The sequence below is a fragment of the Citrus clementina genome, unplaced genomic scaffold, assembly GCF_000493195.1.
Source record: "Citrus clementina cultivar Clemenules unplaced genomic scaffold, Citrus_clementina_v1.0 scaffold_3, whole genome shotgun sequence".
NCBI lineage: Eukaryota > Viridiplantae > Streptophyta > Magnoliopsida > Sapindales > Rutaceae > Citrus > Citrus x clementina.
In genome coordinates, this window is record NW_006262339.1 from 3508250 (window position 1) to 3523782 (window position 15533).

Below are 15533 nucleotides of genomic sequence, written 5' to 3' on the forward strand. Positions count from 1 at the left end.
CTAGAAAGTTTTCAAACTTTTAAAAAAATAAAATTGGATTTGAAGAAAAATAATCAATTTTTGACTTCTATGACAATCTAATAATGTTATACATCAGCAGACAAGTCCAACGGTACTAGCGATGATGTTGCACACACTAGTTTCAACAGCGATGATGGCAATGGTGACTTTTAAATTTATATTTCTATTTTTGTAAATTAATTAAAATTAGTAAAGTGATTTTATTAAATTGTTAAAATCATTATTAATACAAAATTAATTATCTACAAAATTTAATCAATAAGATAAAATTGTAAATAATAGTTATTTGATAATATTATTGAAGGAGTAATTTTAGATGTTTTGACTTACAATAGAAGAGGAATTTGAACTCATCACTCTTTAGTGTGAAATCTAAACTTCACATTATGATGTATATAAAAATTCTAATGAAAATTAAATGCTTATAAATTATGGTCAATCCAAACGACAAAAATAAGAAAAAAATTCAAATTATTTTCCCTTCCCCCTTCCTCTCATTCCAACCAAACACCAGCCTAGTGTTGCTCATTTTTTGTGACTCTAATACATATTTCTTCTAGTTGCAAACTCGCTATACAATATATAACGTAGTAGGAAAAATATATCTGTTGTTTTTTAATTGACAAATATATACTAATATAGCATTAGTTTTTTTTTTTCTTTCTTTATGGAAAAAATATTTACATACATTGTTAGTTTTTTTTTTCTTTTTTCTTTTTTCTTTTTTATATAACATATATTGTTAGTTGATTTGCCTGGTGTGCTGCTCAGGGTGTTTTTTTTCTCCTGTGCGGAATCAATGCATTAGTTGTGAAAGTGGCCTTTTTCAAGCCCAAGTACAACTGTCCGAAGAGTTTATCTTTTCACACCCCTAAAACTTCCTCATTAAGCAAAAAAAAAAGAAAAAGGCCGAATTTTCTTTTGACGATGTGAAGTATATCCCCTGCATTCTGTGGTGTAGGTCGGAGCACAACTTCGGGTCCAACACAACCCTAAGTTGTCTCGACCGTCTGGGCTTGATTTAGGTTAGCTATTCAAAAGCCGGTTTCTAAATACACACCACAAATTCTGAAGTCCAATAAACTTCTTTGTTGTACTCCATCTAATTCCTGATCTGCCCCTGTCATGTTTTTGAATATGCCCATTGCCCTCGGCCCACCAACATTTCTGAGAGCAAACAATCCACACATCACATTAAAATCAAAAGCAAAAAGAAATAAAATTGTCTTCATGATTCTTATAACTTGGGCGTTGTATGTGGGTTATATACTTGTTGGCTGACAATAATTCAAGTTATTTTTGCCAATTCATTCTTCTTTAATTTCATATTGACAGAGTTAAAGAAGTAAGCAATAAAGTACTTTAATGAAAATTTCCAATTTCTTCTCCCTTTGTGACGAAAGTTCTGAATTATAAACTTGTCTCTGTGACAATTTCCTTAAAAAATGAAAAAATAAAATAAAATAAAATTTAATGACAAGTGGATTTGATAAGATAAATAGAAGGGTCATAAAAGCTACACTTCATAGAAATTTAATTAAAGAGGGCTATGTTAGTCTCGGTCTCTTGGACACATGTGCTACCACAATCCTCGTTACTTATTGCTGCAATTTTTTGTTCCGCAAACTCCTCATGTTATTGATTCTTTTCTTAATCTATGATTGCTAACAAGCTAATCTACATCATTAATTGATTACCCACAATTCATAATGCATCTTGTGAGCCCCTACATTTTTTTTAACTAGTTTTGATTCTGTTGTTCTGTTGACTATCGTTACCTCGGCTTGTAAGTGGTGAAACAATAAAGACATAAAGTGATAATAAGGGTAAATTAGGGATTATATTAGTAATGAGAAAGAAAAAAATTATTTTATTTTTTACAGTATTAGAATTATTACGAATAGTTATGTTGGATTTCAACGTACAAGTTTAACAATAATTTTCTTTTCTGTATATCACATTAATTGATTTTTTATTATAAATAATTTACAAACTCAATCAAGAGATGACACGTAATATGTCATATATAAATTAAGTATCCCAATCAAATAAAGTAAAGCATCATTTTAATTGTGTGTTTAGACCTAAAGGAATTTGTTCAAGTCCCTTTCGATTCGGGGCCTGGACTTTTCTTATTTCAATTTAGGATCATCATTACATGTTAAATCAGTTTCCGCTCGAGCTTAGTGGAGTTGGATTAGTGACATCTCCCTAATCTCTTCATAAAACCTCTTTTTCAGTTATTTTTATTTTAATTTCAAAAATATCATTTTTTACTTAAATACACTCTTATTGACAACCAACAACTAAAATATTTTCAGTAAAAACTCCACTTATAAAAACTCTACCAATAAAAATTCTACTTAAATAACTTTCATTTGAAAAGTTATACCAAATAGGGTTTAAGTGCATATTTGATATGGCTTATCTAATAACCAAATCTCACAAGCTCTTTTCAAAATTTTTATTATTGTTCGGATGTATTTCAGGCAGAGCTTTTAAGGGTCAAATAAATTATTTTGTCTATACTAGCTAGAGCTAAAATTTCAGGATTTTGAGAGTGAAGGTTGTAGAGTTTTTTTTTTGAAGAGTTGAGTTGTTTAAAGTGCTCTTAACTTATTTCAAATTTATTTCATTTTTTTCATAACATAACTTTAAAAGACTTGTTTATTAAAGTAGTTTTATAATTTTTAAAGAAAGTTCTTATTAACAAAAGAACTCAAATATTATTGGTAAACAATCTGCTTATAAATGTTCTATTAATAAAAGTACCACTCAATTAAGCTCTATTTAAAAAATTGTGCCTAACAGAGCTTAAGCGTGCTTAATTCTTATTTGCTATGAAATTTAATTTTATTTAAAATAAGATTTTATAAAAATAATAAAGGTTGTGCTTCACTCTTATCAATGATATCAACTTAGCCGGGAGTGAAAACCCATGTAAATCGTTTTGAACAAAAGTTTTGCTTTCTCTTCGTAAATGTTAGGAAATTGAGCTTCCTCCCAAGATCACTCCAAGCAATTTTTCAAGCAACAAATTAACAGAAAAAAAAATTAAATGAAGAATACACTAATCATACGACACAAAATTTATGTGGAAAACTCCAAATCTAGAGAAAAATCATGGTCGTTGTCAAAAGACAATCAGAAAAAAAATTCACTATGTGGAAAATTTTACAACCACTTTCTTAGAAATAATTTTCTCTCACCCAAGCCCCAATTTCATAATCTCAAGAAATATCCCTTAACAAAACAAACTTGTAATGCCCATATTGATGAGCCAAATACTTCTACAATACATCTACATGCTTAAGAATATTTCCCTCCCATGTTGGAAGCTCTCAATGCTTCTCTTGCATTCTCTTACTTCTCAAATTTGGGATAATGAAAACTTATAAAAGGCTCTTATATTTATAACCAAACGGATAACACTGTTCAAATCGTGTTACTGTTCATAACGCGTTACTGTTCAAGCCACGTGGTCAAATAGTGTTACTATTTACTACGTGGTCATGTTACTATTCACCACATGGTCAAACCATGTTATTGTTTATATCTTTTTTTAATCAATTTTCAACAATAAACACAAAAAAGGAGCTGGCGAAAAGCCATCATAAAGAAGCACGCGAAACACACAATTACACAAACACATTTTTTTTACTTTAAATGGCGTTAAAATATTTCAATAAAATCTTTGACGTAATCTCACAGTAGAGTAGAGTGTGTAAAGTCAAAAAGTTTGGTCGAATGCCTCTCAAAATATTATGTAAAAAGTAATAATATAGTTACAAATTCTTGTATAATTTTTTTTTTGTATAAATTGATGTGACATGGTTAAATTGATTGAATTAAATAGCTCTTAGTTTATATGATTTATTTTTATTCAATTAATGGGTTAATATCAAATTAATTTATATAAAATAAATTTATATGAGAGTTTGTGGCTATACCATTATTCTTATATAAAAGGCAAAACCGTAAATGAACAATTCTAAAGAAAATTACCGGGACAACCGACCGACGTGTCGGCGACAGCACCCCATCAAAATTTCGAACCTAATTGGAAGCCTTTTCGTGCGTCGGTTTGCCTCATGGTCATGGTCTTATAATTCACGAATATTAAAACTTAAAAGGTAATTTTGGGTCACAAAATGAGAAAAAATTGTTTGTGGGCCAGCAAGAAAAAGTAGTGGTGTCAAATCAAGAAAATGTTATCAATTGGGGACAAGACCTTTAAATTAGGGTACATCCTTTTATCACTCGAGCTTTATGCATTATCAAGAAAAGACATGCAAGGTTTTTTCTTCTCAAGGCGCTCTAATTGCTACTTTTGACCAGAAAATTAAAGGCAAAGGATTGGGTACCATTTGATGGACGTGGACTCACGGGGGACCCGGGAATCCTGGAATTTTACACCTTAAAAAAGGGAGTTGAAACTAATGTTAATAACCCAAAATTCAAGCTAACAAAAAGGCAATTATGCCATTAGATCTATCCCACTAAGACAACCTGACAGATGATGAGGCCCCCCTTTAAACTATGACCCATTTCACGGAGAAGAACCCTTTGCTAGTTTGATGTAACAATTTACTTCATCAAATTTTCTAAACAATAATCTAAACCGCACTTCCGTTAATTAATCTTTAATCTACTGTCATTTGATAAAAAATCTTTGAGGGTACAGTAAGATTTTTAATAAAAAAGAATAAATAAATAAAAATTGACACATTAATAAAAGATATTGTTATCTAATTCCACTAAACAAACAATCTTAAAAAAGATAGAAAGACTTTTGTCTCAAGTAACTATTTTGCACTTACTCTATTTTGACGCCATCAACTCTTTGTTTTGATGTCATGAAAACTCTATAAACCCTATACTTAAATATAAAAGAGAATCATGATTTTTATGTTCGTATAAGTATACTCTCGAATTATCCTATGAGTTGACTTGGGAAAGCAATAATGGTCATAGAAGAGTGGTGGCAAATGTCAAAATAAATTATAGAAGCAAGTTAGGTTAATATTATTGTGGTATGTTTCTTATGTCCCAACTTTGATCTCTGCAACAAATAGTAATGACTGTGAAGCTATAATCTCAACAACAAACATTCACTTATACTTGTACCTAAAAAAAAAAAAAATTGTTTTGAATTATGTTTGTGTTTACTATAGCAACAAAGATGCATGATGCAGTTGTAAATTGGAGATGAGTATTTGTGAAATGAAGTATATTGCTAGTGCAGATTATACAACAATAATCAATCCATAGTAGATTACTTTACTATGTTTCGCACTCAGATACGGTGGAGTGGTTTGAATTGAGTTGAAATTTAGAAAAATGTTCAACACAATGCACGTGAAAATTGGTGGTGTTTTTGAGTTTTTCTTTTAATACTTTAAAGACTTATGTCAATTATAGTTGGTTCCTAATGGCAATTAGTCCATGGCTATATCAAACTATATCATCATTTACTTCATTCAAAAAATTTAATGAGTATACACACACACACACACATATACATATATATACATATATATGTATATGTATGTATGTGTATGTATATACAACATATATATACATACATATACATATATATGTATGTATGTATGTATGTATGTATATGTATACAACATATTGGGTATGAATGTTGAATGCGGATTTTGTATGGATTCACACTAATTCTAGATGGTGTTAGTGTGTTTTTGTTCAATTAACTATAACACCATATAATGTTAATATAAATCCATAGGAAAGTTGTATAAGCATTCGTACATGAGAATATACATACATACATGTATGTATGTATGTATTCTACATCTTGTTTAGTGCATTATTATTTCATTAAGTTATCCTTAAATTTTAAATTTATATAGAAAGTTAGATGTTATTTAATTATAAGTGAAACTTTTATTTTAATATGATTTGTATCTCTTTAATTGAAAATCATATTTTAACCTCAATGAATTATGATTAAACGACAATAAACTAACAATTAATTAACGGAAGGGTATTTTAGTTTATTATTTAAAATGTAGGGCTGAAATGAATTATTGCATAAAATCCTATGAGTGAAAATGAATCTTTGCCCAATATCACACAAGTCGAATTATCAATTGTAAATATGATTATATCTCAGCATCGCAAAACCCTAGGATATCATACAATCCTTGTTGGGGGTGATAGCATGGAGTTTTAATGCCCTTCGTGGTGGAGGGAGAAATTACTTTTGGGACAAGAAAATATTCTAATATTTTTCTACGGATACAAACACAAGTTGAGAGAGGGGCAAAGGGTCTAATCATTTGGGCGAAGTATGAAGGGAAAGAAATGGGTTTCCAAAGCTTTACTTTCACTATCATTTTGTAATCATCATCTCTTGAAAAAGAAGCTTTATTGTTGGTTGATTGAGCCAGCGTGGAAAGGAAAGAAAATGGTCTACTTTTCTGTTGGAAAGTTACCACAATTTTTTATCGTATGGTATGCACCCCTCAATCTCAAGATACCATAAAGATAATCAATATTATTATGTATAATAAGTATACAAAACTTTTTTTTTTTTTTTTTTGCGTGTTGTGTGGACGAAAACTAATTTTTTTTTCTCTATCATATGACTAACAATGGCTATGGAGTTAACACAATGATTAGTAAATATAACTATCATCATCCAAGCCACATATGTATATACTGAGGAGATAATTCAGATTAACGAACTTCCCTTTCTTTGTAATATGGGGTTTAAAAGTAAATTCCTTTTACGAATAATGTTATGCCTAGTCCCCCATAGCAAGGTATTTTATATTTCTTTTATTAATTGAATCGACCCTAAAGATATTATATAAAGTTTTATGATTAAGTTAAGGGAGATTGTCAAATTCCCCCTTACTGTAATCAATATATATCATTTATATCTTTGTTATTTTTGTAATAGTCAATAGCCCCATTGACGGCATAAGTTTACAATATTACCCTTATTTTCAAATATAATTTTATTTATATTTATTATAAATCAAATAAATCATATAAATAGAAACTAAATAAAAAATTTAAGTATTAAAAACAAGAAATATATGTTTTCATGTGAACAAAAAAAATTAATAGTAATTTTTTATGCTTTTTTATTTTGTAATCATTTTCTTCTAATAATTATTTTATAAGATTTCCATTCATGTAATTTATTTAATTTATAATAAAAATGAATAAAAGGGTATTTGAAAATAAGGGTAATATTGTAAACTTATGCTATCAGGGGGTTATTGGTCATTATAAAAACAACAGATGGACAAATGGTATATATTGGTTACAGTAAGGGGGAAATTGACAATCTCTCTTAAGTTAATTATTATCATACACGTGACAATAAATAATTAGTAACACATCAATTGTAAAAAAAATTTTATATCCAAGTGGAGTAAGCATAGTATCACTACTATTGTACTTGGTCTATCTTAATTAAAGAGCAATTATAAATAATGATTGTAGATACATTCAATTAGCTAGATCAACCTTTTAGACAGTAGAGAAAAATTGAGTACTTCAATCCAATGATGTTGAGCTTTGTGTTAATTTTTTTCACAAGACTTAAATTAGACAACTCTAATTTCTATTATAGGAAAATGAAAAGTTATCCATATATTGCTGTCTCATTTTCTACTTTAGAAAGACAAATAAGTGTTTTTCTTTTTCTTTTCCCCCTTTCAAGGTTTGCGTGTGTAAACGTAGCTCCACCACCCCTTGTCAGAAAGCTAGTGAATATTTTTAAGGGTGCTATTCATCATTGTATTGGATTTCTTCAAAGTCTCATTCCGTTTCTTTTGTGCAAAAATTTTCAAGAAAGTAAAACCCAACTGTTAAACACTAATAAAACGATGTAAATATTCAAAGGAGGATTATGGCATAAAAAGTTCACTTAATGTGCTTTAATCCTTGATATTCGAAATTCAACATAATTACATATGACCAACATTTGTTTATTTATAATTGAGTGTTTTGCTTTTTCTCCTAAACAACATATATGATTAAGTTGACTTGAATGAAAAGATAGCTTTAATTTAATTTATGTGCATGGCTCCTAATATCAATATTGGAGCAAAAAGCACACAGCACATCTTTCAGCGTCGTCCTTTTATGTAAGCACGAGAGAAGGTTCATTTCTCATCTGAATCTCAATTTTCAGAATTTTTGAAAAATAATAATAAAGTTAGAAACAACAAATGGCGATTAATTAACACTGACACTCGCAACAGAAAATAATAGACTGGGGGAACCGAACAGGTTGACCCGCGAGTAAAAACACGTTGGAGATGGGGTCTTTGTCGGGGAACAATGATGGCGTCGTGCCCACACGGGCTCTTACGTGGCAAGAGTTTATAGTATGGGCCGCCATGGCAAGACATTGAAGCTTATAGAATCACAAATATGTCCATTAATTTCTCTGTGCAGACTGACTGGTGATGTATCGGGGCGTGACGTTGCTATAGCCATAGCCATTGCCATTGCCATTGCCTTGTACAATAAAATATCATCCTCATATAAAAATCTAGGGTTTCTTCTTTCATGACCGTTTACACGCTTGATTGTGTTCTTTGATAGCGAACGTAATACGCGAAAAGACCCAAATGAAACGACAACTAATATGGGCTCGCTGCGACTGTGAAGTACAGTAGAGGGGCTGCACTTGTGCAGTGGCGCAGCTCACGATTCATGAATCAAAATGTGACCACTCGGTCAACTTAGTAATTAACAAAGCGAAATGATGAGCTCGTTTGATTGTCAACTTAAGTAATCAGAATTAGCGTCATAACTCCTCTCCTCACCAACTAATTACCACCAGTTCCAGTGAAGCAGCTTTAGGTTGCCTTTTCCTTTTTCTAAAATAAAAAAATCATTGACTTTAATTTTAAGGAACCGGTTGGTGATTTCTGTCTAAACGAAACCTTATTAATTTATTCATTTTATTCATTTCGTATGTTAGGTCCTCATTTTTCCAGCCCTTATATTCATTTGTTGACTTTTATATTGAAACTAAAACTTAATATCGTATGGGAATTAATAGCGTGTATTAGTAGCTCGCTTAGTTAGCTAAATGATCCACGCGGAGGCCGTTTTATTGTTTTCGTTTTTACGTTTCTTATTATTGGGGTTTAAACGAGTCAAATTTGTAGGCAGAAGATAATTAATGCTGCGTGTTATGGATTCTCTCGTGATGTTCGGTTGATGAGTTTTGGATGCTTGTAATAGGTTTCATACTACTGATCGGAAGAAGATCCCTAGTAAGCTAATCCTTAGCAAGATAATATCGAATGAGAAATTGTAACGAACGTAGACCTAGTACTTCATAAAAATGAATAAATAATAAGGTAATCGTAATCTGTGTCGGTGATTTACTACATTAATGATTTTTCTGGTCAAATGCTGTATTATATATATATATATATATATTGGGCTGTTATTCCTACCAATTTTCATATTTAATTTATAGTTTTTTTTAGGGATTGAGATCCTTTCCTGTTTTGATCTTCATCTGAACAAATTTTGTATGGTTAATAAATTAAAAAGAAAGAGTATTTAAATCATAACCATCCATTAATACTAAAACACAGGTGGCACAAATTTGTAAAAAATTAGGAGTACTCAGATCAGGAGACGGTCCTAATCTTATTTTCAGACCTTCAACATTGGTCATCAATGATATTTAGCTATTTTTTCAAGTGACATATCTTTTTCTCCTTTAAGAACAATCCATCTCATGAATTTAAAATTATTAAAACTTACACTAAAACAACATCCAATGAATCAACGTTTATTTATTAACAAGTACTCTTAATTTATTGTCCTTAATGAGATAACTGCTCAAAACGGATTCAAGTGAGTTTTTCAGGTAGTATCAATATCAATAAATTGCCGATTACATTATTGTTTTTTTTTTTTTTATATCCACAGCACACGCATACACATAATATTGTGATTACTTATAACCGGATTTACAACGACACCGTATTGAGTCGATCGTATTTGGTGCAAGGTTATTTTTATTGAGAACTTGAAAATCGTTATCTTTATTTAAAATGTGAAAATATCAGATTATAGGAGACAATGGACATGTAAATAATTCCACATGGGCGGCTACCACCACAAAGGTTACCGATGTATGAATATAGATATCGTAGTTTTTTTTTTAAGTTTTAATTGTGGTTTAGATTAAACAAATGGAGAGTAAACAAAGTCATAATTAGTTTGAACATTATTGTCTCATACTAATAATTTCATACTAATGCCAACGCTGACGATATGATGATGATCTCTTTCACTTCCCGACAAGCTAATTTTCACACGAGTCAAGATCTTCATGGCCCAAAAGCCAAACTAATTTTTTATTGGAATCTCCTTATATGATCCTTATGAGTTTTTCAAGATCTGCTGTAATGTGTCTTTTAGTGGTAGTGTATGGGTAAAATTTAATTTTTTTTAAAATTTTTTTATTCATTAACTATCAATCAACAATTGAACTTATTTGCTCAGAACATGATCAGATCAGGAGAGAATCCTGATCATTTTTTATTGAGTAGTACTATATATATTAATTTTTTTATCTAAAAATTATCTCAAATGATATGGTATTTATTGGTGAAATAATACAATCGATTTAATTGAATCTTTTAAAAAATTATCAACCACTCAATTAATGACACATTAGTTTAGATTGAATTTAGGATAAAAAAAATTTGAGATATCTATCATTATTCTTTCGTATTTGAGGTGAGTTTCAACTGATCGTCAAATACATAAATGCGACGCCCTAAAACTCAGCCGTCTGATCGAGTAAGAGGGGATCGGGATCACTGCCGAGGTTAGGTGGTGCGGCGGTGCATTAGCATAGAATCATTAACTGAATGTGAAATCATGCCAACAAAATAGGGTCAGCCAATGACTGTAGTGATTGACCATATGTGGATTTGATTTGAGGTTGTGCTGTGTACACGCTGGCTACGTATTTTCCAAGATAAATTTCGCATTTATTCCGTCCTACGTGTCACTGTCGGTCATGGAAACGTCCATCAACTCTGCAATCATTGAAGCTTAATTGCAGACGGGGGCCTTTTCTAGAATGTGAAAGTAATGTATACTACCTCGCCACGCGGGCAGCATCAATCCGTTTTTAGAAGGTTTGATTTACGAGTATGATGAAGAGTCATATCAAAATACAAGAATGCAGTGCTCATTTCTCCAAGAACTTGTGTCGGCTGTCCAGTGGAAAATGCAAATTTTGAAGAGAGCTAGCAAAATGTCTTCCTTTCCCTTCCTTCTTTTATACATATGAAAGCGAAGTACATCACATTTTACATGATCTTGGTGGATATATAAATTAATAAATCAAATGCATTGAACTGCTTTAGGGTTGATGGTAAGCAAAGCAAAAGGAAAAAGAAAAGAAAAAAAATCGCTCCATTTCTTCAACAAGTAAAACGAGATTAAAAAAAAAAAAAAGATTTCCCAAGAAATTTCTCACGAGAGATAAGGGAAAATGACTTGAGATGTTTGCTTTGATGGGTATACATGGCAACAAAAAAGATAGAAAAAAAAAAACTTCCGTCCCAGGCATCCATGTTTCATGCATCAAAAATGAACATTTTCTTGTGAAACTATACACGACACTAGTGCTCTATGAAAAAGCACTTGTGGAATGCTTTTGCCTCGTACATAAAAAAACATTTTGACAACATTTTTAGCTTTATTTATATTAACCGGTATAAAATTCTTGATGAAATTCCCAAACAAATGGAGCACGAGAATTTTCTTTTCCTTTTTTTTTTTTGGAATAAAAAAGATTAATCGGTTTCTTCTCGATTGGCCAATTTACCATTAGTCCTGTGCCATTAAGGTAGGTTGTCATTAATGCAAACGCCTAATACTTATATCAATAAAAGCCTATATATTGAACCTCAAAAATGTTGTTGTGGCATGTGACAAGACATAATTGTAATTACATTATTAATATGCGTTATTTAATTTAAAAAAACACAGAGATCTGACAGTATAAGTCATAAGTACACGTTTATGGAGTTGTTCTCATGTAAATGACTTTCTAATTTGTATTTCATTTTGAAGAGATCGAGATATCTTAAAAACCAATCCAGTGCAATGCAAAAAAGGCAGAAGCACCAAATTTGCGTAAAAACCACTTGATTGCTTCACCATCCCCAGCAAGCCCTTTCTCTCTCTGTAACTTCAACTCTAAGTATGATTCAGTCCCCTTGTCTTTAAATCATCAAAAATTATTCTTCATTTTTTTTCACTCTTTATTCCCTGTTCAATTAAACTTACAAAACACACACAAACATATATATTTGGATCATTGGAGTAGTGATATATATCACGCTAGCGGCTGGCAGCAAAGCTAGCTACTTTAATTAATTTTCAATCTGTAACGCCTGTGCAAACTTACAAATCGAAAAGATGGGACGCCATTCGTGCTGTGTGAAGCAAAAGTTAAGGAAAGGGTTGTGGTCGCCTGAAGAAGATGAGAAGCTGTACAATTACATTACAAGATTCGGTGTTGGCTGCTGGAGTTCAGTCCCTAAGCTAGCTGGTATTAATTCACTGTTTCATATGTATTTTTAATTTTATGATCGGGTGTACGGGATGAATATTTAATTATGAATGTTGCGATAAATTGATTGATTCTTGTAGGCTTGCAAAGATGTGGAAAGAGCTGTAGGTTGAGATGGATAAATTACTTGAGACCTGACCTCAAAAGAGGAATGTTCTCACAACAAGAAGAGGATCTCATTATCAGTCTCCATGAAGTTCTTGGAAACAGGTGCTTAATTTTTTTCTTTTAATTCTGAATACAACGAAGTAACCAGTGGGCACTCTTGCTTTTCTATTTGAGTATATATTTTTGAAAGTTTAATGGTCTTGGTTTTGTGAAATGCATCAGGTGGGCTCAGATTGCGTCGCAGTTACCAGGAAGAACAGACAATGAGATAAAGAACTTCTGGAATTCATGTTTGAAGAAGAAGCTGATGAAGCAAGGCATAGACCCAACAACCCACAAGCCAATAGCCGATATTATTGAAATTGAAGTGAAAGAAGAAAAGGACAGGAATACTCCTAGTAGTGCTTGTACAGATAAGGCTTATTTGCAAATGCCACACTCTAAAGGGCCGCTACCGAGCAGTAGTACTAGTAATGTTTCGACTTTCACAGCACAAGAGCCAATATTTCTTGCTAATGATCATTCATCATCTTACTATAGAAATGGATTACCGGACGATTCGAAAGACCAATTTTGGAACAACCAACATCCGTATGATCCGTTTTCATCTTTTGAATTCCAAGCAGGTGGCGTTGATCATCAAAGCGGATATGATAACTCGAATCTTTTATCACAATATCAACCTCATGAGAATCAATTCGATACGAGTTCCAACTTTACGTTCTCTTCAATTGCCCCAGGTTTGACAGCTTCCTTTGACCATCATGGAAATGTGTCGGGGATGGCTGATTTTTCTGATGCTTCTGGTTCAGGATCAAGAGTAAGTTCCTTCTTCTTGAATGAAGCAAAGGAAAGTTCTAGCAACAGTTCAAATATGAGCAATTACAGTGGATTTCAAATCAACAATTTGGTGGAAAATGCATCTGCATCAGCATCAGCATTCTCGTGGGACAGTGAGAACAAACTAAACTCAATGTTTCATCAGTTTCAGGTCAATGGGATCATCAAATCCGAAGAAATAATTACACCAAGTCCATGGCAGGAAGGGCAGCTTCATACTCCGAGCTCAGTAGATTTCAGTAGCTATCCATTAACGTCGCTTTCAGAAGATCTAACGGCAGCTAATTTTGATATCTTCAACCACATTTGAACTGTAAATTCTTTTTTTTTTTCCAGCCTTTCTTAATATTCTCTCTGTCCCTCTAGTTGAACACACGCACACATGTTGATAGTACAGAAATTGAACTCCCACTGAAAGGTTTGAGTTCATGACATTTTCTTTCTTTCTTTTTTTTTTTCCCTTTTTAATTTTCTTGTATTGGCCTGTTTGGGGAAGATTGAATAATGATCATAAAGTTTGAAGAGTGAAAATTAATTACTATAATAATTAATCCTTATTTGGTATGGTATCTAACTAATTAATTAATTATCATTATCGTGTGCTGTTATGGTGCCATTTTCATTTCTTGTTGTCTCTGTCGTAAGCTAAACTGCTTTTAACAGCAAACAAGTTGATCTGATTATTTGATCTGAACCCCACAAACTGTACCAAACACTTCCAGTCTTTTCTTAATTGTTGGCAAAATTTGGAGTACTTCTTCAATATATTATTTTAATTAAACACATGATATATATTGGTGTATTATTAATTGAATGTTTGAATTTGTATGTGTGTGTATAAACTACTCAGATAGCTAGCTAGCAAGGTGGGGTAGATTTGGATTGTGATTTTTTTTTTTTTTTTTGAATCTATCGCTGGCAGAGATTTATAATAACAAGATTATATATGGCTATGCATGCATATAGTCATATCCAAGAAGCTGCATGATTTCCTGTCATCTGATCCTCTTTGCTTGCTCCAGCCATGGATTGTGTGTCCGTCCAAAATTGTAAAATTTGCTTGCTGGCCTTTCCATTTCCATTATTGGAGAGATAAGGCAAAGGCAATATGCAACTGTATGTTCAACCTTCACTAATGGTTCCAACTTCCAAGGCACTGTATACAAATGCAGGCAAGCAATTCAATTTAATATTCCTTTCCCATATCATTACAATGGCCATATATAAATAATGCAAATTAAAGACAGTACCATTAAAACCGAATATATAACGGTTTCATGCAAGTAGCTAGTAAATATACCTAGTACAATTGCTGGTGGTGGGTCATTTGAAAATGGCATAAAAAGCTGCTGCAATTTGTAACAGAGAGACACCCATTTGCAATTGGAATTTACATAATCTATGGATGGGTTATGAATGAGCATCACGACACACCAACAAATGGCAATGAGGCACAATGCAGCAACAACAGCAACAGCTCTCTCTCTTTCAAATGATGATATCGAAGACTATGTAAAAGTCATTATCAACTATGAGTTTGAGGGACTTGATGAACAGATACCTAACAAAACCCACTTTGGAATCTCTGTATGATCTCTCTCCCCCACATGTCCTTGAAAATGGAAAGCCCATTAGCTGGATACTTTTATAATATTAATCCCCAGTACGTACCATTTTTGTTCCTCCCATAATTGTACCTCTGCTCTTTCTATTACTCAAAAAAGCAAGCCGGCCCTCCATTTAACTAAAATTGTTGCACCACTCTAAAGTTGGAATGCATGGATTGTGACCAGACCACTAACACAAGTTGTTCATATATACTTTTCAACATTTGAAGCTAGCTGATTAATGGCCCAATTTTGCGAATCCAACTTGTAGATTAACACTAATTTCATTATGTGATGGCAAAAATCTACATGATGAAATACAAAATAGGAAGAGTGGAAATTTTGTA

At 31.9% G+C, this 15533-nt stretch overlaps 1 protein-coding gene across 1 annotated transcript; it reads left to right on the forward strand.

Annotated features, from left to right (window-relative positions):
• The first annotated feature begins 12477 nt into the window (after positions 1–12477).
• On the forward strand, positions 12478–13889 carry LOC18046021 (protein ODORANT1). Its single transcript, XM_006439839.1, has 3 exons — positions 12478–12610; positions 12712–12841; positions 12962–13889. Exons 1-3 carry the CDS (start codon positions 12478–12480, stop codon positions 13887–13889), a joined length of 1191 nt encoding a protein of 396 aa, XP_006439902.1.
• Positions 13890–15533: the final 1644 nt, after the last annotated feature.

What these genes read in the sequence shown, in the direction of transcription:
- LOC18046021 (XM_006439839.1), top strand. Translation starts at nt 12,478, where the DNA reads ATGGGACGCCATTCGTGCTGTGTGAAGCAAAAGTTAAGGAAAGGGTTG. An exon ending in TTCAGTCCCTAAGCTAGCTG is followed by an intron (nt 12,611 to 12,711) that starts GTATTAATTCAC and finishes TGATTCTTGTAG; the next exon opens with GCTTGCAAAGATGTGGAAAG. An exon ending in CATGAAGTTCTTGGAAACAG is followed by an intron (nt 12,842 to 12,961) that starts GTGCTTAATTTT and finishes GAAATGCATCAG; the next exon opens with GTGGGCTCAGATTGCGTCGC.